The sequence below is a fragment of the Pantherophis guttatus genome, chromosome 3, assembly GCF_059756535.1.
Source record: "Pantherophis guttatus breed Tessera chromosome 3, ASM5975653v1, whole genome shotgun sequence".
NCBI lineage: Eukaryota > Metazoa > Chordata > Lepidosauria > Squamata > Colubridae > Pantherophis > Pantherophis guttatus.
Window position 1 is genome coordinate 137109110 of NC_142065.1, and position 25055 is coordinate 137134164.

Consider the following 25055-nt stretch of genomic DNA (forward strand, 5'->3'; position numbering starts at 1 on the left):
ATAATTCCTGGTGGAGTGTGGATAATTCCTGGTGGAGTGTGGATGTGGGTTTGTGGGCTATTGCTATTGTTCTTTGCTGGATGTTTATTTTGGCACCATTCAGAGTTATTTTATTTGTGTTGGGCAGCTGTATAAATGCTTGAAATAATTAAATTAATAATCCCTCTAATCACATTAGAATTAGTTTTTCCTTCCATAGCCAGAATGCCTGCAAGTTAATAAATATACAGGTATAAACAGGCAGCTAAGTTTCCATAAGTCTGAAACATTTTCAAAGAAGTCAACTTATTCTTGCATTCTTGGTTACTGCCATTGCAAGATCTGGATAACGATGTTTCGTTTTTGGACCTAGTGTTAATAATACCAACACTTCTGTGCAGAGAAACATGGTAATTACAGGGATAACTCTCAAAGCTGCAGGAGGTAGTCAATGATATCCATCCATGACTAGCTGCTATAGAATTGCCAGTTAATTAGGATACAATCTCACAATAGCAGTATCTTCACAATAACATAGAGCAAGCCACCATAAGGGTGAGTCATTCTTAGTGTCATATTGGAGACAGACAATCAAATGTCTTCTGGATATTGCAGATAGCAGAACAATCTGTGTCTGTGCTTTTAATTTAGGAATGTATTCATGACACTTACCGGGAATCTGGTGTTCCCAAATGTCAGTATCTTCCAAATGTAAAGGTTACTTGTACAAGATATAACTTTTATCAGCCTGAAGAAGGAAGGGATTTGGGGAGCTGTAGTCCAACTAATCTGGAAAACACTATATTGTACATTATAAAGACACAAACTATGGCCTATAGCCTTTTTTGTTTCTTTGTCCCAACAAAAGTCTCCAATAGTTGGTGTCAATTTGTAGATATTAAGGCGATTTTAAATGAATGAAATAAGTATTTTAAACATTGTAGAGACTTGATGCTTCCAAATTCTCCCTGTTATCTGAAAGACTGAAAATACTGGCTCTGGTAATTTCACATTATTACTGGCCAAAATCAAGAAAGAATCAGAAATGGTAGAGTCAGTCAGTCAGTCAGTCAGTCAGGGAGGGAGGGAGGCAGGCAGGCAGGCAGGCAAGAAGGAAGGAAGGAAGGAAGGAAGGAAGGAAGGAAGGAAGGAAGGAAGGAAGGAAGGAAGGAAGGAAGGAAGGAAGGGTGTCTCTCCCTCTAAAATTGGAAGAGAAGTTATCATTAGTATATAGACATAATTGCAACTAATAGAGCTAAGTCACAAGGAGGAACAGAGTTATATGGCACCCACAAAACCTATACTGAGGTTGGATTTTATATTACCCCATATTGTTCTGGGAAGCTGATGCATCTTTGAGCGTGTGCCTATCTATCTTTTTGCACACACAAACACAAAAACTTGCATAGATACATATTCTGAAATAATTTCTGTGTTCTTCATTAATATAGGTTAATGTTTTGCCGTTTTATTGTGTTTTAAAATTTTGAAACAATTTTGCAATCTAACCCACACATTCTAGTTGTTGGGTGTATGTGTTAAATGATAAACAGAATACACACAGTCTTCAGAGGTCCTCCAAGTTTTAGGTTCTACTTGTGGGAGAATTATGGGATGGGGAGCAGATGGAGAACTATCTATGCTGTTTTAAACTGTGTATCAGAAATGCCAATCAAAATGTAATACATGTACTGGAACCTATCTGAATGTTCGTCATCACACATCTATTAAAAGAGCCTTTGTTTTTAGCCTAGTAATGATTGTAATTAAATTGATTCATGGAAGTGGGAAGGTTGTACAGTATCACTCTGTCCCTCGCTAATTAGATTTGATTAATTTAAAGCTTAATATTTGTCAGGAATGTTCTCTAAGCATAGCTAAGGCCTTTCCATTTACAGAAATATTGCCACCCCAGCACTGTTTCTGACGTCATGTGATTCCATCTTCCATCTCTACTGGCAGCAAAGTTAATTTCTGTCTCCACTTCACTGTACTGAATTGCTGCCAAAGATCTTTCTCTCCTGTCTGTCTCAAGAGCAGGGCCAGTGCTACCATTTCATGCAGGTAGTCTTCATTTAGTGACTGCCTCACTTGCTGACCATTTTGAGGAAGACTATTGTAAGAAGAACCACTACTCACTTTGAAAATGGTTTTCAGGGCAAAAATTAGGTCCTGCTATTCAGCAGGTTCTGACAGGTTCTGGAGAACTGGTAGCGGAAATTTTGAGTAGTTTGACAAACCAGTAAATATCACCTCTGGCTGGCCCCAGAGTGGGATGGGAATGGAGATTTTGCAGTATCCTTGCCCTGCCATGCCCAACAAGCCATGCCCAACAAGCCACACTACACCCAACAAGCCATGTCCACAGAACCAGTAGTAAAAAAAATTGAATTCCACCACTGATGAGGTCTGCATGTAAACACCGTTTCACTCAACTTGAAACATACTCCACAGGTTTGACTAAAGGCCAAAAAAGCCGGACTAAATGAAAACATAATTTATTCGTAAATTCTAATTTATTTAATAAAAATACAAAAATATAAATATACATATTTATATTTGTATATATATATATATATATATATATATATTTAGATAGATAGAAAAATATGAATCAACACAGACATTTTTAACTCAATAAATATGGCAGTAATATTCATTCTTTTTTTTTATAAGGAGTAATCAGTTTATGTTATAGGATAGGGGACAGTATAGGGGACAGTAGCAAGGAAAGTGAAGTAAAGTGTTATTTTTTTTTGAACAAAAAGTTGTGTTCCCAAAGTCCTCCTGAAAGGCACAAAAAGCCTTGTAAAGATATTTTACCCACCTACCCCCCAATTAATACTGTATTGAATATCCTCTTTCTAACCTCTTAGACAAAAAAGAGGAGATATTACTTCTGTTTTAAAAAACAGTCATTTTCATTCACACTGACTTATTAAGCAAACTTTTACTAAAACATACACTTATGTTTTGTTTGTTTGTTTGTTTTTCCAAGTAAGAGAATATAGGCCACTTTAATCTAATTACAGAGGTGTTGATCTCATCAGCAAGGAGCTACTCACAAAATACTACTTTCAGGCTGTGATCTAAGAATCTCCAATATCCATGAGGTGCTCCTTCCAATAGGACATCTCCCCCTACCCAGTCTCTATAGTTATAAGGAATATTCCATGTGCATATCATGGGTCTGTCTGCACAAGGCCACTGCCTGGCCTCCTCACTCAGAAAAAAAAGGAGAAGAGAGGAGAGGAGAGGAGAGGAGATCCCTGCTCATGCACATGAATGCTGGAGCTGCATCAGTAATCTTGAAGGAGGCAGTTAGTCCTGGTCACTCTCATCTCCACCATACATGTCTGCTAATTTTTTAAATCGTGGCCCCCAGTCACTCAAATAATCATAGTCTTGATTTCCACCATCGGCGGTAAGTGACTCCAAAGAACTAAGTGAATTTGCTATAGAATCATTCCCTTCATAGGCATATGTTGCTAAAGAGTCATAAGGGGGTGCAGTTGGATCCAAGTCATTTTCCTTTAGTCTACGATGGATAAAATCTTGAATATCAATGTTTTCCCACAAAGATGCTGTCCTCCTTATCTGGAAAATAGTTTCTGGCATCACATCTCTTCTCATTTTGCTTTCCTCTCTGGCTTCAGGGTTCCTCAGCGTGCCAATATCAAAAGCTTGGGTATCTTCCTCCCCACCTCCTTCATCGTTATAGGTGACAACGTTGTCTCGGACATCATCTTTTGAAATGATCAAGGGCTCTTTTTTCCTCTGGCGCTTCATTGCAGCAAACAGCACAACCAAAACTGGAAGACAACAGTAACAATACAGATGGGCGATGAGCACTGAATAGGAAATTCATGGATTAGGAACAATGTTGGCAAAGCTAAGAACCTTTAACATTCATTAACTGCAACAGGTAAGATTAAGATAAATATTACACTCTTAATTAAATGAAGGGAGTTAAAAAGAAAAACTCATTGAAAAGAGCTTCTTTATCAATATGGAATGAAGCGCAGGAATTATTCTTTAAATATTGTTTGATGATATAATGGCCAACATATGAATGGGCTTGTTAAAATGATTAATCTAACCAGGATATATTTACAGTGCATTCAGAAAGTATTCAGAACCCTCTTCACTTTTGTCAATTTTGTTATGCTGCAGCCTGATTTCTAAAATTCTGTTTTCATTTTGTCATTAAGGGGTATTGACTATAGATTATTGAGAGAAAAAATGAATTTCAACAACTGTAGAATCAGGCTGCAGCATAACAAAATTGACAAAAGTGAAGGGAGTCTGAATACTTTTTGAATGCAGTGTATATTTGAGCCCAGTGCAAATGAGTTTCTTATGTATGTTGTGATTTATCCATAGGAGCAAGAACTTTAATTTTTAAGCCAGATTCCCACTTTCATAGGAGGAATTATGCATCTTAATATGTGCATAAGATTTTGTTTCAGTCTGACACTGATCAGGCATGAACAGTGAGCAAGATTCATACATATCCCAGAACCTAAAGACATGGAAACATTTGGCTCTGAAGGCATATTTGAAATTCTGGGGAAATGTCAGAAGTACTACCATAAATACTGCCATGGGATGAGTAGGGCAATTCAGAAAATGGGATAAGGCCAAGCCAGCAAACTAAATTAATTAAAAAAAAAGCAATACAAGCATTTTAAGGCATAGATAACTTTTAAAAAGGCTATATATTTTCTCCACTACACCTATAAATAGCTCAATTGACTTTTTCCCCTTTTCTAAAATAAATGGCATATTCTCATCTTAATCAGGTGAACTACACCTCTCCAATCCATATTCCCCTCTTTTTAAAAGAAATGCATAGAATGACATGATTGTTTCTCCAGTTTTCTCATATATTATATATGGTTCTGTTATTTGAGTTTTTATGTATACAGAGTTAATTGGTAAATACAGACCAGAATTACTGTAGCTTTGATTAGTAAAATATTTATTTTATTTATTTATTTTGTCGCATTTCTATGCCGCCCAACTCCCAAGGGATTATATGTTGTTTACCTGCATTTTTGTTATGTGATTCTGTTTGAAGGACTCTTTTGGAGTGCTTTTTATATATTATATAAATGTGCAAAATGGTGGAAAAGAATTCTTTTTCAAGGTCTCATTATCTGTTTTCTGGATAATAAGGGCCATCTCTTTTGAAATCTTAGCTTTAAAATAAAATTATGAAAACAATCCATTATCAAAATGGACTCAATGTATTCTTTTTTCCCTTCAACATCTTGTCAACTGTTATATGCTATCTATGCTTACCATTCTATATAAAATAGGTTTTCTGCTTTCTGTGTATAAAAATATTTGTTTTATTTGGAGTAAGCTCTCTTGTAATCTGTTTTCTAATTTCCCGAAATATCAATATATCAACTTTGGCCTAGTTTTGCTTTTTATCAATTCTTTTATGAATCAAAACCCCTAAAGTAGTTTTTTCCCTTTTTCCCATTCATTCACATTCCTTTTCTAGATCTTCTTAATTTTCTTCTTTTCCCCAGTCTTCCTAGCAATTTCCCTCATAGCCTTTTCCATTAGGCCAAAAGGAGCATCTTGGAAACACTAGTGGTCAGGTCATCCATTATTATGGTCGCACATTTGTATATTTAGACAATAGCACTAGGTGCCACATTCTTGAAAGCCCTTTTGTATATTTCGTATCCATGGATACCAAATGCCCAAAGAAAGCTTTCATTGTACTGAGAATCATTTAAAATGTTGCAGAAATAAATTGACTAATAAATGCAGGTGGCTTATCTGGTCTGGTCTATTCTGTTCAGAATGTTTGAACGCAGCACTGAGAGGGGGAAAAAACCCTCACAATGCTTGTTGGAATAATAACAGGATTCTTTTTCTGCCTTATCTACAGAGAGAGTTCACAGCAGCTCTTCAGTTTCCACAGTCAGCTTCCTCTAGTATTTTTCATCGTTGTTATAAGGAGAAATAACATCAAGTGTCATACTTAAAGACTGACACTTTATTTAAAAAACAGATCTTAACAGCTTGGTTTAAAAAAACAAACAAACATGCTATCAAATTACTATTTGGATGCTTTATGAACTTTTGCATGATTTCCACAAAAGTAATCTGACAGCATATTTTGAAATCCTTCAACAGTTATCTATAAATATATTTTAAGTGACTGGTTGTTGCTAGGCCTTTCCATCATCATCATTATTATTAGCATATATCATTATAGTAGCCAGGATACGACAATGCTATGGCACAACAGTAATCTGGCTTGCCAAGGGATCAGACCTGTTATAGGACATGTTTGCATGCTTCCCAAGGTGCACTACAGGAGGATAAGTTCACACCATAGAGAAAGATGCTCTTCCTGTAGCATCCACTGTTAGAGAAAAATTATTTCTCTATAGCTGTGCCTATTAATGGCTTTTGGAATGTACAGATGTGTGTGCCAATCAGAGGGCAGCTAATATGTTTGAATCTCCAGGGCCATCCCTAACGGTCACAGTTAACAGTACAAAATGAGATTCTTAACAGAAGCATTTGCTCTTCAGTTTGGTATTCAGTTTGCTGTTCAGTTTGCTCTTCTGTCTAGTATTGTATTGTATTCTAGGATCTTCCTTTAGATAACTGTGAGCAATCTGGAAGTCCATTGGAAGAGCAGTTCTGTGATATATTGTGGTATTTCTTCTGAGGAAGAATATTCATAGATAGCATAGTTTAGAGAGAATAGGTATGTATATAGATAGATAGCTGACAGTATAATTTATAATAGTAACTTAGTGATGTTTATTAATTGTATATTCATTCATTCATTCATTCATTCATTCATTCATTCATTCATTCATTTATTTATTTATTTATTTTATTCAATTTGTATACCGCCCTTCTCCTAGTGGACTCAGGGCGGTGTACAGCCAGAACTAAAACACATACCAATACAAAATTTAAAATTATTAAAAGAATTACATACTTTGGCCCAAATTTAAAACAATTTGAATTAAAACTCATTGACAGATTAAAAGCTAAAAAGCTAAAAAGCTAAAAAGCTAAAAAAACTATATATAAAAGGGGGGGTTTCATGCCAGCCCTGCTTGATGGAAAAGAAAAGTTTTCAGGGCACGGCGAAAGACCCGGAGATCCGATATCGTTCTTATCTCCGGGGGCAAATCATTCCAGAGGGCCGGAACTGCCACATATTATTATGTTTTTATTGTGTAAATAAAACCATTTGCTGTAGGCTGCTTCAGAGGCTCATTTGTTTAAGTAGAGTTTCATAGAGATAGAGGTTCATGGTTTATTGATTTATTAACCTCCACAACATCCACCAAGACCCCCTCCCTTTCCAGAGCTACTGCAACCAGGAAAATTCAAACCCATCAGGAATCGGATTGCCTGCACAGAGCACCAGCTCATCTCCCTATTGAAGTGTTACCTATCTATCTACTTGCATAGAACATACTTTCAAACTGTTAGGTGGACAGAAGCTGACACAAGTGACAGGAGCCTACCCTGCCACGCAATGTCTGGGTTCGAACTGCCAAAGCGGAAATCATCTCCAGTGTCATTAAACCAAGTGTCTCGTGTCTTTCTATCCAATACACAGCACTATCAACATCATCAACATCATCACAACACAATCCAAACTGTTCTGATTCTATTCTCCCTCTAGTATTTTTTTTTGAGTACACCTTTTAACTTTTCCCATTAAATTTTTATATTTCCAGAAAATGAACTTTAAATTTCAACAAACCAGAAGAACCAAAAACATGAAAAAATATATTTAAAACTTCTGAGTGTGAGAATCAATTTTGGTGTCATCTGATATTTTAATAAACCAAACTCTCAGATTCCATAGTGAAATGTGTTGGTTGAATTCATGGAGGGCAAGATGATTAGAGAGTAAAACTCAGGTGCATCCCATTTTCTACTCACAATTAACTGAGGTGCAATAATTCAATGTGACAAATAAAGTGAATTTTGATACCAGTTAACCAGATGGGATCTTGAATTTTAAGAATTGTACAGTACCATGTTTCCCCCAAAATAAGACCCAGTCATTCATATATATATATATATATATCCACCAAAAAAGGCGCCAGATATTTGGGGTGGGGGGTGTCTTCCACTGACTCACCTCACTTGCGTGCATCCCCCAACCTCTTTTTTTGCTGTGAGAGGCCTTTAGGAACTTTTTCTGCAACCAGCAAGGGCATCAAAGCTTTCCTGAAGGCTTCTGCAGCTGATAACAGAGCTCTGGATAGATCCGGAGCTCTGTTATTGGCTATAGAGGCCTTTAGGAAAGCCTTGCCGGCCTTGCCGTCTGCAAAAGAAGTGGGCCAGCAAGGCAGGTATCAGGATGTGCAAGGCAACTGTCCTTGCACATCCCAAGTAGGGCAGCTCCACCCCACCATCCCCAGCTTAATTTTTACCCATGCGCTTCACCCTACCCAGTGCACCCCAGAGTGGGTGGGGTCTTAATTAGGGCTTATTTGGGGGGGGGGGGTTAGGGCTTACAGTATATTGGGTGTAAGTGTAAAAATCTACTTAGGGCTTATTTTCAGGATAAGTCTTTTTTGGGGGAAAACATGGTATATAACACATGATTATTTTAAGGAGTAGGTGAATGCCTGTTTTGCAATAAGAATAATGGTAGGATTTTGATTTTAGTAATACAAATATCACCAGTGTGATAAACAGCTGATTTTGGTGCATTTACCACTGAGTAATCCCTAGAAATTAGCAATTTATTGCTATCAACAGCCGTTCCCATCTACGAAGGACCTCAGAACATGTAGTACTAATGAGCAAAATTGTTTACACATTAAGTATCTGGCAGAATCTCTAAATGTTTTTTTTAAAAACTGTAGAAATTTGAAATGAGTTATCAATCAGAAATGAAATGTACTACATTACTGTTGAATATAAAAATCAAATCTGAGTCATGCCATCATCAGTATCAGAACTATCTTTAGAAATATTCCATTTTAAAACCAACCTTTAAATAACTAAGCCAACAAGCTAAGTGCAGCCCATTGGTGATGTATGGTAGTCCACAAGTATCTCAGTCAATCTTTAATTGTGCTGCATCCTTGGCTTTACAAGACTGAGAGTTCTCCAGCACCTAAATGCTGGAGAATTTACCATTTGTGAAAGCCTGGATTAAGGAGATTCTTCTGAAAATATAGTCTCCTTGAAACAATTGTTGTTAGTTGAAAAGTCGTGTCCGACCCATCGCGACCCCATGGACAACTTTCCTCCAAGCCTTCCTGTTGTTATGGTCCGCCAGCAGCCTGTGGAGCTAGCAGTGGAGTTGGACAGTGAGGAGGCTTGGGAGGACCATTGGCCAGTCCTGGAGTCTGCGGAAGGCCCTGATAAGGGGTCTGCATCGGAGGCAGAGATAGAGCCAGGGCCATCTGGGAGTGATGCGTGGACTCCGGAGCCTCCAGAGTCAGACAGCAGAGAGGCAGAGGAACTGGAGGAGCCTGATCTTAGTGCACACATGTGCAGAGCTGCCAGAAGGCAATATCAGCTAAAGTAAAAAGGACAACTCGGGAGTAAGGCCAGGAGATGACTGACCCCTCCCATAAGGCTTAAAAAAGCAGCAAAGGCTCTTGGGCTCTTTGTAGGAAAGCAACATTGTTAAATCTGTTTCCAGTCGGCGTCTCTTGTTTCTGAACTTTGTGGAGCTTTGCCAAGAAAGGCCTTTGGCAGGGTGCCAAAGAAGATAAAGGTTTGTGATAAGGCCAAAGGACTTTTTTTGAAGGACTTGTTTTGGAATTAATTTGGACTAAGCTGGGAATGAAGTAATTCTCAGCTATTATAATAAAATAGATTTGTTTGAGACTAATTGTGTCTTGTAATGACTAAGTGAGTCTAGGTCACAACACCTGTTCTCTACCATCCCCCAGAGGCCATTTAAGCTCACGCCGACTGCTTCAGTGACTCCATCCAGCCACCTCATTCTCTGCCGTCCCCTTCTTCTTTTGCCCTCAATCATTCCCAGCATTAGGCTCTTTGAAACAATATCCAGGTACAAAGAAGGAAAAAGGAAACGGTCCACTTACTTAGCAGAATAATGATGCAGAGCAGAATGGCAATGAGTGCGCCTGTGCTAAGACCTGCCGGAAGGAGCAAAGCTTCAGCGTTACAAGACTGCATATTTCCCCTGCTGTCACAGGCACACACTCTGATGCTCAGTGTGCCCGTACTACTCTGGATGGGGTAGTCATTGTCAAATATTATTACTGGCAGGAGATAGGTGCTCATTTTACTGCGGCTATATCCATTCCGTCTGGTTACAACACCTGCCGTGTTATCTGCACCAGAAGAACCAAGACACAGAAAATTATATTTAAAACATTGTCAGCAAAGGACTCCAAGTGTAACATAGAGAGCCAATAATGAAAGCCCACCTTTGTTATCCACAATAGAGAAATTTGGATGGACTGTGTATTCTGGCACCAGTTCAAAAAAAAATTTGTGTCCACGTGGTGGTTCATCTTTATCCACAGCACTAACAGTTTGTATCAGCTGCAAGGAAATAATGATATGTTGTCAGGCAATATAAATGTTACATCTTTTGCTTTGTAGCATAATCTGCTCAGATAAATACCTGTAGCGGTGTAGAGAGAACCACATGGATCAACTTTTACTATGGTTTTACTGAGTTTAACAGATCTACATACAAAGGAGCTCTAGCACAATTTCCCACCGCTGTGAGGGACTGTTCCTTGTGATTATCCTGGCAGCATGGAAGCTTCCGGCCTAATATGGCTTCCACATGGAGCATGTGATCATCTGAGGAGTGAGGGGATGGTTTTGGGGGTTTTGATTTACTGAGGGAAAACCCGGACCTCTCAGATTCAGGTTTCCCCAGATGTGCCAGTTTACCTATTCTAGTAAAGAAAACTTTGAAAAATGCTTGCTTTGGAGTTTTACTTGGAGTTGGGGGGTTTTCTGGAATGCTGACATATCCATCAGTTGCTCAAACATAATAGCTTTCAAGCAAAGGGCCAAATAACTTCTGTGGGTTGCTGAAAACTAATAAGATTTATTTAAAAATAAATAAATAAATAACAAATGCCCAATTTTAGCATTACCAAAGTTCCAAAATGTGTAATCACAGGGACGTTTTGGTATACCATAAGCCATATTCACATTTCAAGTGGCACAACAAGGAAACCTTACATTAAGCCAGCATCCTATATGTGAACTATAGCATATTGCCCAGAATATTTTGAAGTGTGCAGGATGAGTATGATAGATGTTCCCTTCTTTTTAAAAACCATTTTCTACCTTTTCTTAATTATTGTACTTTCCATATATAATAACCGAGGTTTGTCTGGGTGAATGGTTTGCAGATGGACAAAACATCTGTAACACAAAATTATAAAACAATGACAATGTAACTGTAGGAAAAAAATATTAACAATTGGAGCTGGAAACCATCGGCAATACATAAACCAAATTTAAAACTAACAGCAGCTGCAGGGAAAAAAAAGACTTAAGAATATGCAAGGAAGGATATTAGAGGATTGGGAGAAAAAAAAACAGAATCATTAGTGCTCCAAAGACTCAAATATTAGGCAAGTTTTTCTTACGAAGGCAGTCTACTAAAGATATTCAAGAACTGCAGTAGCAGGAACAAAGGAACAATGACCTAATATGCTAATGTTAAGGTAAACTGGGGGATGGGGGATTGCAGGATAAACTGGCAGTCTGGATCCTACCCAGTTATGTCTTTCAGATAAAAACCAGCATCATCTTTCATACCAATTCAAACTGATGATTAGTGCAGTTATCAAACTCAAAGTGCAAAGTGCAATCAATTCAGCAAATTCCATTTAACAGTTTAGTTTTTTTCCCCTACTTAAAAAAAAAACAAAACATCAACCCTCCCTCCCTCAAACATCCCCCAACTTGAAATTGTCAGATTTTTTCCCCCCAAAGGCAGTCCCATGCTTAACACATTAAAATAAATCAAATGGGCTATGTGCTGATGAACTCTGAAAAAGATTTTTCTGGAAAGTAGCTAACTGGTTGGTGTAGAAAACTAAATTAATTAGCACTCCATCCACAATGCTACTGGTGATATGTTTTTTTAAAAAAAAATATTTTGTCAAGCACGTATTAGATAACATATATAAGTATAAACATGATTTGAATACATGGAATAGATATGAATAAAAGGGAACATTAGGACAGGGACGGTAGGCACGTTGGTGCACTTATGCTTGCAGACCGCTTAGGAATGGGGTGAGGTCAACAGTAGACAGTCTAAGGTTAAAATTTTGGGGGTTTGGGGATGAAATCACAGAGTCAGTAGTGCATTCCAAGCATTGACCACTCTGTTGCTGAAGTCATATTTTCTGAATCGAGTTTGGAGTGGTTTACTTTAAGTTTGTATCTATTGTGTACTCGTGTATTGTTGTGGTTGAAGCTGAAGTAATGATTGACAGGTAGGACATTGTAGCAGATAATTTCATGATTATTTATAATAATGGCTTGATTCTCACTCACAAGGAATATTTTTTTGTCTGTACTGTATCTCAGATTAATGGCTCTAATTCAGCCCATTTCTTTGTCCAAGTATTGGATGACAGCATCAACTCTGTCTCGCTTATTCCAGAAGGAAAGGACTCGTGGCTCTCCTTTTCCACACTGTCCCTACTGGCAGAACAGGAAGGCAACTATTTCTGGAGGACAGAATCCGATAACATTGCCCTCTATTAATCCTCTACTCTCTGTTAAGGACTTTTTTTTTTTTTTTTTTGTTCTAAAGTACACTTTTCCATTTTATGTTGCCTCAAGTGCATTTCAGATAACACATGTCAACAGTTCATTGACTACTCTGTAGAGAAAATAACGCCTCTTCAACTGACTCTGTGCTTACCATGCTTTCTCTTTCCTTGTAAATCTGCCTTTACCAATTCTGCAAAAATACAATGCTTGCAACACTTGCCTTATAAATAGAATGTTGCTGATTATAAAGCTGGCAGATTTTTTAATTACTATTTTTATTCTTTTCTTTTTTTTTTTTAAAAAAAAAAAAGGGATTCCCCCTGGACTTTCCAATCTCCTTCGTGACTGGTGTGCCACTGGATATATTGCCAAATATATAGGTACTTATCAGGTAAAGATAGAAAGTTCAAAGAAAGAAAATTAGTATTAAAAATAAATTATACCAGGTTTTGAACCAGCAACCTACCGTGTTTTCTTGAAAATAAGGCCCTGTCTTATATTTTTTTGAACCCTGAAATAAGTGCTTGGCCTTATTGCCATGCACTCAAAAGCCCGATTTGGCTTATTATCAGGGATGACTTATTTTGGGATAAACAGGGTACTATTCAGAAGATAAGGGCTTTAGGTATGGTGAAAGTATAGCAGTCATTGTAATAGTAATTCCAAACAGCATGATAAAAGTATAATGGAATAAAAAAGTATTTTTTTACATGCACATGCATTTTGATGCTTTATGTTTGTGTGTGTGTACACAAACATATATAACCATATATTTAAGTTTCATACATAAAGTTTAATTAAGTTTAAGCGTATTTGATGTGTGTGTGTGTGTATGTGTACATGAGCACAAGCACAAGCACAAACACAAACAAATATATATGCCCTGGAACAGATCCAGAGGAAGGAAAGTTGTTAGGAATTACTTTCCTGGAAGGAAAATGTAGAAGAGCTCAGCAGCAAGGAATTGTCCAGCGGAAGGACAATTGCAAGCTGTTGCCAAAATATTTCTCTACAGGATTTCTTAAATTGTCTTTAGAGTCAGATCAGCCTGAATACTGCTTAAATGATAAAAATGCAGATAGGCTTGTCTTTGGTTTAAAAACATTCTTTGTGATTTCTTTACATAATCTTATAAAAAAATAGTGCTTTCAAGGAAAGACCACAGGCAATTTAAAGCATGAGTGATGAAAAGGAAGTGCCTCCTAAGTCCAGCCTATATAAAAGATATTTCTGGTCTTTAAGCTTGTCTTTGCAATATATTTTTTTCTTTTTTTCTTTTGCCTTGCAAATCCTTGCCTTCTGCTTCCCTTAATAAACTTAGCCTGTGACTGCAATAATGTACTGTATACGGCTCAGGTATACTGTCTGCAAAATCTGCAGACAGATTGCTTTGTGTTTTATAGTATGCATTCTCCTAGAAACGCATAGAAAATGGCTTACTCCTAGCTGCAGCTAGTAAGTTACTGGAGTGCGCTGAATAATTCTCAGTGTTCAGTTTGGCAAGCTCAGGAGTGACCTTCTGAAGTCTCCAGTCACTTTGAGTGCCTTATGTGACAATTATAGCCACTCCACATGTGCTGCCCCACCGTCAAACACATTTCAAGTCTCTGTTCAAGTCCTTGAGATGAAACAAAATGCTCAGCTGGAGTTAGAGAGGGCACTGTGAAAATGATCCACAGCTGAAGATTTCTACTGGCAGACAAATCAAGTCCATTTTGCTTTTCACTGAAAAGGGACCAACACTGAACCACAAAGAGTAAGATTGGAAAAGTGGCAAGCAATGCTTTACAAGTGAAATGCACAACGAAATGTGTTGGTTGACTAGGTTTTGCTCCATCTCAGCACCTAGTCAGCCAGATGATCCACTTCAGAATGACTAAAAATTCAGGATGGAACAAAGTTGATTCTAAAAAGCTAAGTCACTAGAAGCAGGGAAGAACCCCAAACCTAACCCCACCTCAGATTGCGATAATCAATAATCTGCACATCTGAATTATGGCACAATGGTTTTGAATTTTAAAAAAACCAAACATAAAATTCTTAGGCTTCAATGCAAATCTACTGGAAACTGTTTTCAATGCAATTTCACTGGTTATTTGTAAGTTTGTCAACAATGCTACTCCAAAGTCTATAAGTAGTATACAAAATCTCTCAAAGTACTGATGGGTTGTCTGCTACAGCAAAGCAAGGTTGTGGCATACACTTGAAAGGAGACCAGGAACCCTGTAATTGTGGAGTCTGTCTGGCAAGAACAAAGAATGCTTATTCACAAGGAATATGCAGGTGTAAAGCTTGTAAGGATTCTGGGTGGTTAGAAAGCTGATAAAAGTAACAAAGAGTTAGGCAACTTGCAGACCTCAGATAGAAGTTAGGAATAGAGATGGCATGGAGCAAATAAAATGTGTATTAGATAACTCCTAAAGCATTCCTTAGCTAAGATCTAGGAATAGGGATGGCTGGAAACCAATAGAACAATTGTTAGATCAATACTAAAATGTTTATTAGATATTTCTCCTATATCCTGCCCTAACCCACTTTCTGCTTTAGTAAAAATGTATAAACCTTTCTTAATCTTTTGTTCTGGGTTCTTGGCATTTTGGCCAAGTAATCCTTTTCTTAGAGTGCTTCAATAAAAGGAAATAAAACCTGCACCTTGTGTCTTGTGTCCTTCATCGGCCTCGGCACCAGGCTCAGACACAAATTGGGAACAACAGTAGCATGCAGAAGAGCAGTAATATAAAAACTAAGCCTAATAAATCTAAGCCTAATAAAACAATAAGCCATAAACAAAGCAGTATTTGAAGCACTGTTTAATATCTAAAGGTTTCTACAGAAGGCCAAAAAAAGGGTGAAGGCCATTCTTGAACTAAGCTCTTTTTAAAAAGAGGGCAATCATTAGAATACCATTGTCTTTCTCCCTTCATACTGTATCTCCTTATAGGAAGGCTTTCAACAAGTGGGGGATTCTACTGGTTTAAGCCGGTTCGGGTGAACTGGTAGCAGTGGTGGGAGGCTCCGCCCACCCACCCGGACATCATTAAGGATGCTCTGCGCAAGCACAGAAGGCTCTGTGCATGCACAGAGGTGGCACACACGCTCACATTTCTGAACTGGTAGTGAAGGTAAATGAATACCACTACTGCTTTGAACATATATCCATAGAATAGAATAGAATAGAATAGAATAGAATAGAATAGAATAGAATAGAATAGAATAGAATAGAATAGAATACAATACAATAGAATAGAATAGAATAGAATAGAATAGAATAGAATAGAATAGAATAGAATAGAATAGAATAGAATAGAATTCTTTATTGGCCAAGTGTGATTGGATACACAAGGAATTTGTCTTGGTGCATACGCTCTTGGTGTATATAAAAGAAAAGATACATTTGTCAAGGCAATATTAGGCGGGTAGAAATATATGTGTGCATGAGTGTATGTACATTTTTGTGGCTTTTCTTTAGAAGCTGAAGGTGATATTGTATTTTCTTCTCCCAATAACAATCCTATGAGATATATTCAGCTAAGAAAGTATGATTAGCCAGAGTCATCCAGAAAGCTTAGGTGCTTGAGGGGAGAACCTGAACCTGGGTTGTCCTGCTATCAGGCCAACATCTTAATCCTATATAGTTTTGGCTCATATTGGTTTTACAGTGCTTGTGGTTGCTTTGCTTTTGCTCTGTAAAATTTTGATATAGAAACTGTTAATAATATACCTTTTTCCCAAATGTAAAATGGTTCTTTTCTTGTTTGTTTGTTTTTGATAATACACTCATGGCCATGGCTTTTGTATTCATTTTTCAGAAAGAACTGATTCTTCTGTATAGTTTGAATAGAGATAGAGGCTAGCAGTCTCCATTCAGTGCCTTTTGTTTGTGTTGTACTGCAGTCTATTTTGGCAGATCATGAAAATCTACTCCTGCAAAAACTTGCAATAGATTTTTCGTTCAGTGTTTTTCCCATTTGCTGTTTGTGACATAAATCTCATATTAAGGATACTGGTCCAAACTGGTACTCTCAAATATGTGAAACTCCAACTTCAATTTTTTTCTAGACAACATATGACAGTTAGCTAAGGCTTATTGCAATATTCGTATAAAATATCTTGAACATACCAGGTTAGAGAAATTGTTGAAACCCAAACTTATAAAGAAGAAGAAGAAAAGAAATAACTACCTATGCTCCCATCCTGAAAAAAAATATAGAGTTTAGAAGAAAAGGTTGTTGTTGGAGGATACAAATTATACATATAATAATTATACCATAACTATATTAATAATTCCCAGTATTCTGTCACACTTTAATAAAGATCCCAGGCAGGGAACACAAACATATATGCATAAAATAGGCCAAATACTCAGTGAACAATGAAATAGGGTCAATGGTATTTCTGAATATTATTTAAATTATTAAATACTTTTATTTCCTCTTTAAAAAGTGTTTGCCATTCTTTCTAATAAGAACAATATTTGGGGCAAAGATACAATCCTTCATTGATTAATTGATTATGTGCCATTAAATTGGTGCTGATCTTAGCAGTCATATAGATAGATGTTCTTCAAGGTATGCATTACAGATTTCTCAAGAAAGCTAGGTCTTGCCACAATGTGTCTATACTATATTTTGAAATACTCATTTGCTCCTTGAGTGTCTTGAGAACTCTGGATTGATTCGTTCAATGGTCTATTTATTTTATTGTGTTGTCGTGGCTAACACAAAATCTGCCTCTTGCACATCTCCCTCAGACCCTCATCCACCTTCACCGACCTTCACGGCACCTCTTGTGCAATCTCTTGCACATATTCGCTGACCTGCACTATGTCTGTTTGTGTAAGCTCTTGAAGTCTCTCCTCTCATGTACTCCTTGCACCCTCCCAACCCATGCTGCACTTCTCACGTACTCCTTGCACCCTTCAATATGCCTCTCACACACTTTTCATTTTAAAACATGAAGAGATTTAATTCCTAGTTTGCAACAAGATTGGTTCTTCTAGTTTACTCTCAGCTACACAAGAAATAACCTAAGATCTAATAAATTGTTATGGAAACCCCTTTGCTAAGACATTATAACCCATCTAAATCATTAGAATAGAACAGAACAGAATTATTTATTGGCCAAGTGTGATCAGACACATAAGGAATTTGTCTCCAGTGCGTAAGCTCACACTGTACATATAAACAGCAGGTCATAGGTCATATATGTTGATAGATGGGCATCTATGGAGGGAGGGTGGTGAACCAAAGTGTGTAAATAACAATATGAGTGTCCTGGTACTAATAAATAATAGTGATATTATGTCACTGCTTACTTGTTGTTCTTTTAGTACCATTGCTGTTTGTTGTAGAAGCCACTGTAATGTAGTATATCTCCTTATTCAGACTTTTCCCATTTGCTTGGAAAACTTCAATGCTATCTTTTTGTAACAACAAGGACTAGAAAAAGTGATATATCATCAGTCAAAATTATTGGTTTCTGAATAACAGTCATCCGTGGGTATTAACAATATTTTACTTTTTCAATCTTTATATAATTTGCCATATAAATGCACTGTCCCTTTCTGCTTATAGTAACACTATTTTTATGTGTAGGTCTTCTGATGGAGGAAAATTTCCATTTATCCTCCTACTTAATAGAGTTATGGAAAGACTACGAATAAAGATATGGCAGTAAGCACTCCAAATTTTGAATATACTGTAAAGTACTTCCATTGTTCACAAAAGAACCATGTTGTGAAAGATTAGTTTTTGCTTTAAATTGGTGGTTTTGCTTTTCAGAATTGCTGTTACTGCTTTAATTCAGCCTAGGTTGACATCTGCAGGCACAATAAGCCAGATAGGAGTCTAAAAACTGTCAACAATTCTAATTCCTCTGTCAAGACAAAGCTTTACAACCTTTCCTGAAGCACTGTATAAGAAATGATTTTCCATACATATATCAAATCAACTATTTACCAATTTGTAGATGTTCACAAAAGCAAGATAAGCAAGGGAATTAGAGAGACTAGTAATAAGAACTTACAGTTCCAGAGAATGTAAGAAGGAATTGTCCTAGAAGTTAAATTTTATCTATTTGTTTTAGGAAAATGTCAATTCTTTCAAGTTTTGTTGAAATGACCTTGATTTTTTTTTATTGATAGCTTTCTAAAGATGTTTTATTCCTGCCTTTATGATTTTTAGAAATAAGTCAGGCAGTGTACATAATCAACATGCCTTCTTCCTCCTATTTTCCCCACAACAAACTCATCAAGTGAGCTGGGTTGAGAGAGAGAGTGACTGGTGCAGTCACCAAGCTGGCTTTGATGCCTAAATCAGGATTAGAACTCACAGTCTCCTGGTTTTTTAATAAGTGTCTTAACAATTGGTTTGAACTGGATGATCTTGACAATATATAAAATACACATTAAAGGGAACTGATTCTATAAATACCAGACTTTCATACCACTATCCGAATAATTACTTTTTTTTATGAAGTATCCTTATAGAAGAACATTCCTCACTTGAGTCACTTTGTGTGTGCTTTTTTAACAAAATGAAATAAAAAGTAAAAATGATATAAAGTGTATAGCAAGCTGCAAGCCCATAGGCTTTACAGATATATAAAGACAAGACCATTACTGCAAATCAAAAAATATAACTAACAGACATGTGAATGGAATCTGGACATTTTATAATAAAAACACTCCAAAATAATGACAAACATATTTTGAAAGACAACATATTTAATTGAAAAAATCTCAAAGTTTAGATTTGACATGGAATGAAAGTTTCTGAACTCTTTTGTATAAGAGGATATATTGGAAGATGGGACATTGTACTCACAAATATTCTACTGTGTCATGGGGGGGGGACAACTATGGTTTAGTATGAGTTAAAGATAATTTGACCAATCCAAAGGTTATTTTTTTCCCTCACCTCTTGGTAAAGCCTTGATAAGGCCACCTCAGGAAACCATCTAAGAGAGGGGAGGAGGGGCAGGTTAAAGTTCTTAATAAAAGTAATATCAGGAGGGCAGTGTAAGTGATATAAAAAGACAAAGTATAATAGGAATACTACATTATAAAATCCATCTCTACATAAGTTAGAAAAAAAGGGACTTTGTGTAATTGCCTTTACACAAGGCAGTTACATCTTCCATTTCTGTATTTAGTTGCCTTTTTGGTAAATGTTGTCTTTATCTTATATAAGAACTAGGAAAGCTTTACATTCCAGTGTTTTGAATACTGGTAGAAAATGAAAGGTTTCATGTTAGAAGCCACAAAAACATTAAAATGATGATTTATATCCCATGACAGCACAGCACAAAAGATGTGATTGTGTATTCTGCACAGTTGCATTATGTTGTCTGTCAGAAATAAGTAAATCACAACCCTTTTCATTCAAATAATTGTTCCTGTGTTTTTCTAAAAAAAAAATAATAGTAAACACTGAGTAACATCAGAAAACATAACATTTGTTAGGCTGCAATGCTTCCATTCTACTCTCTCTAATTTGAGTTGCATTGTGCTGGCTGTAAATAGAGCCAAGCTCTAAATAATATCTGAACTCTGACTAAGGGGAAGCTTTAAAGTCACTTCAGTCAGCCTGATCTCAAGTGAGCTAAGAAGCTGGAGAGTTAAGTCAAGTCACAGCATATGGAGGAAGCTATTGAAAATGCAGTTGAGGAATGCATAGGCCTGTTCATCTCCTTCAGAATTCTTAGTGGAGCAACTTCATTGAGGTTGCCTGAACATAAATTTTACCTGTACAAAATCAATTAATTAATCAGAGGCAAGCTAAATAACTAAACAATCCTTTAGCCAACTGACAGCCCTACTCTAAAAAAGGACATTTGTTTGTATGTAAGTGTGCATTAGTAATCAGCCAAGCATATAATTCTTCCTATCTACCCTGAACTAGCTATTGATTTTCTGCTCCATATGTAATGCCCTTAAAAAAGAAGACTTTTTTTTCCTGTTGCAAGGCATCCTTAGTTAATCTGGTGTAAATACCTCTATGCAGAGAGCACAAACTGTGTCCCCAAACACATTGCTGAGCCTCACCGAGGCAGTTGAAACATGACAGCCAAATTACAGTGCTTAATATGACAGAAGGAAAAGTCCATTAGCTACACAAGTGGTAATGATATTATTGATTTGTTTTACAACATCTTTAAATGAAATTTTGTTCATTTCCCGGGGCTAGTATCTCATAAACAAAGGTAGGAAAAGGCGAGGGTGTGATCCATGATTGATTCTTGAATGTCAATTTGCATGAAAAGTGGTAATAAAAGTGTGATTTTTAAAAAACAATTGAGATGGTTTTTTTTTTTAAAAAAACAACTTTTGGGGGGAGGCCAATTGAACTTTTGAGTACAGAAATGCATAATTAAAGGAAGCTTTAATCATGTCTTTCTCTTTTCCCTAATAATGCAATTTTTAAGGCTGTGCATGCTTTGAAAATGATTTAGAAGTCTTTTGAAAGCTCAAGAACACATTGTGCTGCTGAGCACACATGTCTTTTTTCAAGCTTCTGTGTATGCCTGATAAGATTTCAAATGACCACACAGAGAAAAAGAAAAATTAAAGCGAGAAAACAGACTGGAGAAAGATGAACAAAACACACACAGGCCAACAGATTGTGTGACTTCAACAAACATAAATAGCACATGTGTATGTATGTAATGTATGTATGTATGTATGTATGTATGTATGTATGTATGTATATACACACACATTGGAATGTTATTTGGACTAGAGAAGTGTGGCCAGATGTTAGTCAATAGAGAATAGTTAAGACCGATGGGGTGGAACTACCAGCGGGCCACATAGCAGACATATAGACCATCTTAAAATACCTTGGTATCCCAAAATTTGTTAGTATCCCTCAAATACCAAGAAATCCCAAATACCTTGATATCTCACATGGGAACCATGATGAGAAGGGCAGGACATTAGCAACATCCAAGTACCAACAAAGGATAAGCATGTCCTGAAGAGTTAGTTCAATGGGAACAACAAGTTCCATGTCATTGACATTTATGCCCTGCCAATCATCAGATTCCCTGTCAGTATAGTGAATTGGCCAAAGGAGAACATGGAGGCTGCTGAAGTGAAAATTCAAAGGTTCCTCACAAAGTACAGAATATCCACCCCAAGTCCAATACTCAGAAACTGTACGTCAGCCAGAAAGAAGAAGAGCAGGATCTTGTGAGTGTCAAAGCCACCATCCTGAATGAAACACAAAGCATCTGGAATACCTTGGTAAATTGGCACCAAAAGAGGAGTGACTGAAAAAATGCTTGAGGAAGCACCAGCCATGGGTGAAAGATCAAGCAGAGGAAGTGCCATGACAATGCAAGACCCTGCATGAGATGTAGACACACTGGCTGACATTGAAAATTCTACCAGTGGCTGGAAAGGGCTGGACTGAACACTGAACATACCATTAACTAGCACCAGATCCATAGAAGCAGGGATCTACCAGATTAGACATTGTAGTCCACTGTAATTAGTTAGCATTATTGTGCCATGTAAAATAGGATTTAATTTTTATTTATTTGGATATTCACTGCAGTCAAAGCTTTTCACAATTTAGATCCAGTAAATTATCCAGTACATTAAAATATCTATGGTATAACATTAATAACATACAATAAATCTGGAAAAATATGTGTGAATTATCTAGAAGAACCTGCTAGCAGCATAACTGAGTGACCCCAAGCAGGTTCTTCTAAAACAGCAACTCTATGTCAGGTAGACTGAGATGGATTGGAGAAAATTGTTCTGGAATACCTCATACCTATATCATCTAGGACTAGCCAATTTAAACTGCCATTTAAATTGCACTTAGAAGCCAATAGAAAGTCAATCCAAGGACTAAAACACAGATGTAATGTGTTTCTGTCAGCAAGTATTTTCCAACAGCCAGACTATTGTAATTTGGACTAGCTCAAACTTTTTGAAGGTAGTCCCAGGTAGAGTGCATTCCAGATGTAAATACAAGACTGTCTTTCCCACTTGAAATCAACTTGTTCATTCAGCTGATGATGGGAATCTGAGGCCCAAACACAGTTTCTCAGTTGTAAAGTAATTAGAGTAGTAGCCTTGTTTTTTGAGGATTACATCCCTCTAATACAGGGCTGTCGAACTCCTGGCCCATGGGTCAGATGCATTACATGCTGGCCATGCCCACACCTGGTTTAGCGAAGGGGGAAATAGTCCCAATACATCATGTGACCCCGCCATGACAATGTGGGTTTGACACCTCTGCTCTAATAATTGGATTAACTAGCTTCTTCAATGATCAATGTCCAAAAATTGACTAAAGCAGAACTTTTGTGGAGTGTGCTTGGAAATTACTATGATGGTGTTTAATTTATGGTTCTATTTTTGAACTTTAAATTATTCATTTATTTTTTTTATTGCTAGTTCTATATGTGTGGTTATATTATTGTTAACTCCTGAAAGCTGTTATGTATTGCCATGAAATCAAATCAATCAATAGCATGGGGACCACATCTGCTTTCTTTCACTCAGAACTTTGGTGAAGAAAAATAGTTGTTACGGATGAGATTAATGAAATATAGAATATTTTTAAAAATAATAATAAATTCATTTCTATAATTGAGACAGAGCAAAATGCTGACACAGTTAATCAGACATGATAATATTGCTGTATTACCTGTCCTGCTTTTGCATTCTCGCAAACAAAAGTTTCATAGAACTTGGCAAACTCTGGGGCATGATCATTTATATCCAAAATCCGAATGAAGATGGGAGTCTGAGTACTTTGTTTTGGATTGCCTGAAACAAAACGGACAAGATGGAATTTGATCACAATATTATATACTTCTTTTTCTGAGATTCAAGAATAAGTGTCAGTGCCTATGTTGTAAGCATGGCACAACTCAAAGTATGTTTTAGAAATGTCGTTCTGAAATAATATAATAGCAAAAATAAAAACAAACAATGTATTCCAAGAATTAGGAGCACTTTCATGGCCATCTACCGAGGGAAACAGAGGAGTAAATAATGAAATATGAAATATGTCTCATGACATCTTGACACAAACTCCATTTTTCTTAAATCATGAGTTTCATGCAAGTAGGTAGGGGGCAGAGCTTGCATTGTGATATCATAATGTTGCTCTGTCATTTTGTCAAAAGCTTCATTTGCTACCATTGCCTGTGGGGATATCAAAGTATTTATTTGGCAGAAGGAGAGAGTATATAGATTCAGTGCAATCCTATATATCTCAATTCAGATATTTCTGTTTTCAACTGAATGTCTTACCAAGTACATTTTTTTAGTGTACATAGGACTAAAAATAATAAAACCTTTATTTTGGCCTTGGCTGTCAAGGGCTCTGTGCAATTAAGACATTTCTAAAGTTATCCCACCAAAACTGTTTTGATTGTGGCAATATAGAAATTTAATACATGAATAAAAAGCAATATTAACATTTTATATTGAAGCTGAAATCCAACACACTTTCCCATTGACTATGTAGGACTTCCTTCCAAATAAATTTGTAGAGGGACTAGGCTTTGTCATCACTTTTTAGAAACTCTCTCTAATTGCAGCAGTCCCATGTTTTTACTCTGGTAGACTAGAGAGAGAGAGCCTATTAACTTTCATGTAAAAATGAAAGAGAAGATCTAATGCTCAGCACGGCAGATGTACTTTGCAAGAAAAAGTTCACTTTCCCAAAGGTGCTTTTTCAGGAGCCAACTGGACTTTCTTGTTTTTTCTTTGAAGATGTTTCACTTCTTATCCAAGAAGCTTCTTCAGCTCTGACAAGATAGTGGGGAATGGAATCCTTCCATGACCTGGATGACTGAGAATCTCTACAGACTTTTAGCTATACAATTTGGTATGAATACCCTTTGAATGGTTTGGGAGTAGGAATGGATTTCTGGAGGTGGGGGGGGAGGGGATTGCAGACTACAGGAACTGGGGCACTACTCAGGTGACCCTGAGGACACAAATAAACCTCAAAGTGCTTCTAAAAGGATGCAAATAACCAGCTGTCTGCAAGGAATATAAATCCTTCCATTCCCCACTATCCTGAAGAAGCTTCTTAGATGAGAAGTGAAATGTCTTTAAAGAAAAAACAAGAAATTTTTGTTGCCTCCTGAAAGAGCATCTTTGGGACAACAATGATCTGGATGACGGAGAATCTCTACAGAAAAAGATCACTGGTTCAATTTTCAGTATTTTCAATTCAGATGAGTAAAATGAAACTGGACGGTTGCTTATAATAAATCAGAGAAACTATCTATTAAATTTAAAACTGATGGGTGGGACATTCTGGCAAGTTGTTGAGTAAAATTGCTCACCATGT

At 36.9% G+C, this 25055-nt stretch overlaps 1 protein-coding gene across 1 annotated transcript in view; it reads right to left on the reverse strand.

Annotated features, from left to right (window-relative positions):
* Window positions 1-2586: 2586 nt before the first annotated feature.
* CDH9 (cadherin 9) overlaps window positions 2587-25055 on the reverse strand; it is a 162279-nt gene continuing 139810 nt past the window's right edge. The window contains exons 9-12 of the mRNA XM_034411935.3: window positions 23394-23515; window positions 10401-10518; window positions 10053-10304; window positions 2587-3791 (exon numbers count right to left, since the gene is read on the reverse strand). Of these exons, the coding sequence (XP_034267826.1) occupies window positions 3301-3791; window positions 10053-10304; window positions 10401-10518; window positions 23394-23515 (983 nt within the window). The 3' untranslated portion in view covers window positions 2587-3300. The remainder of the gene's footprint in view (window positions 3792-10052; window positions 10305-10400; window positions 10519-23393; window positions 23516-25055) is intronic.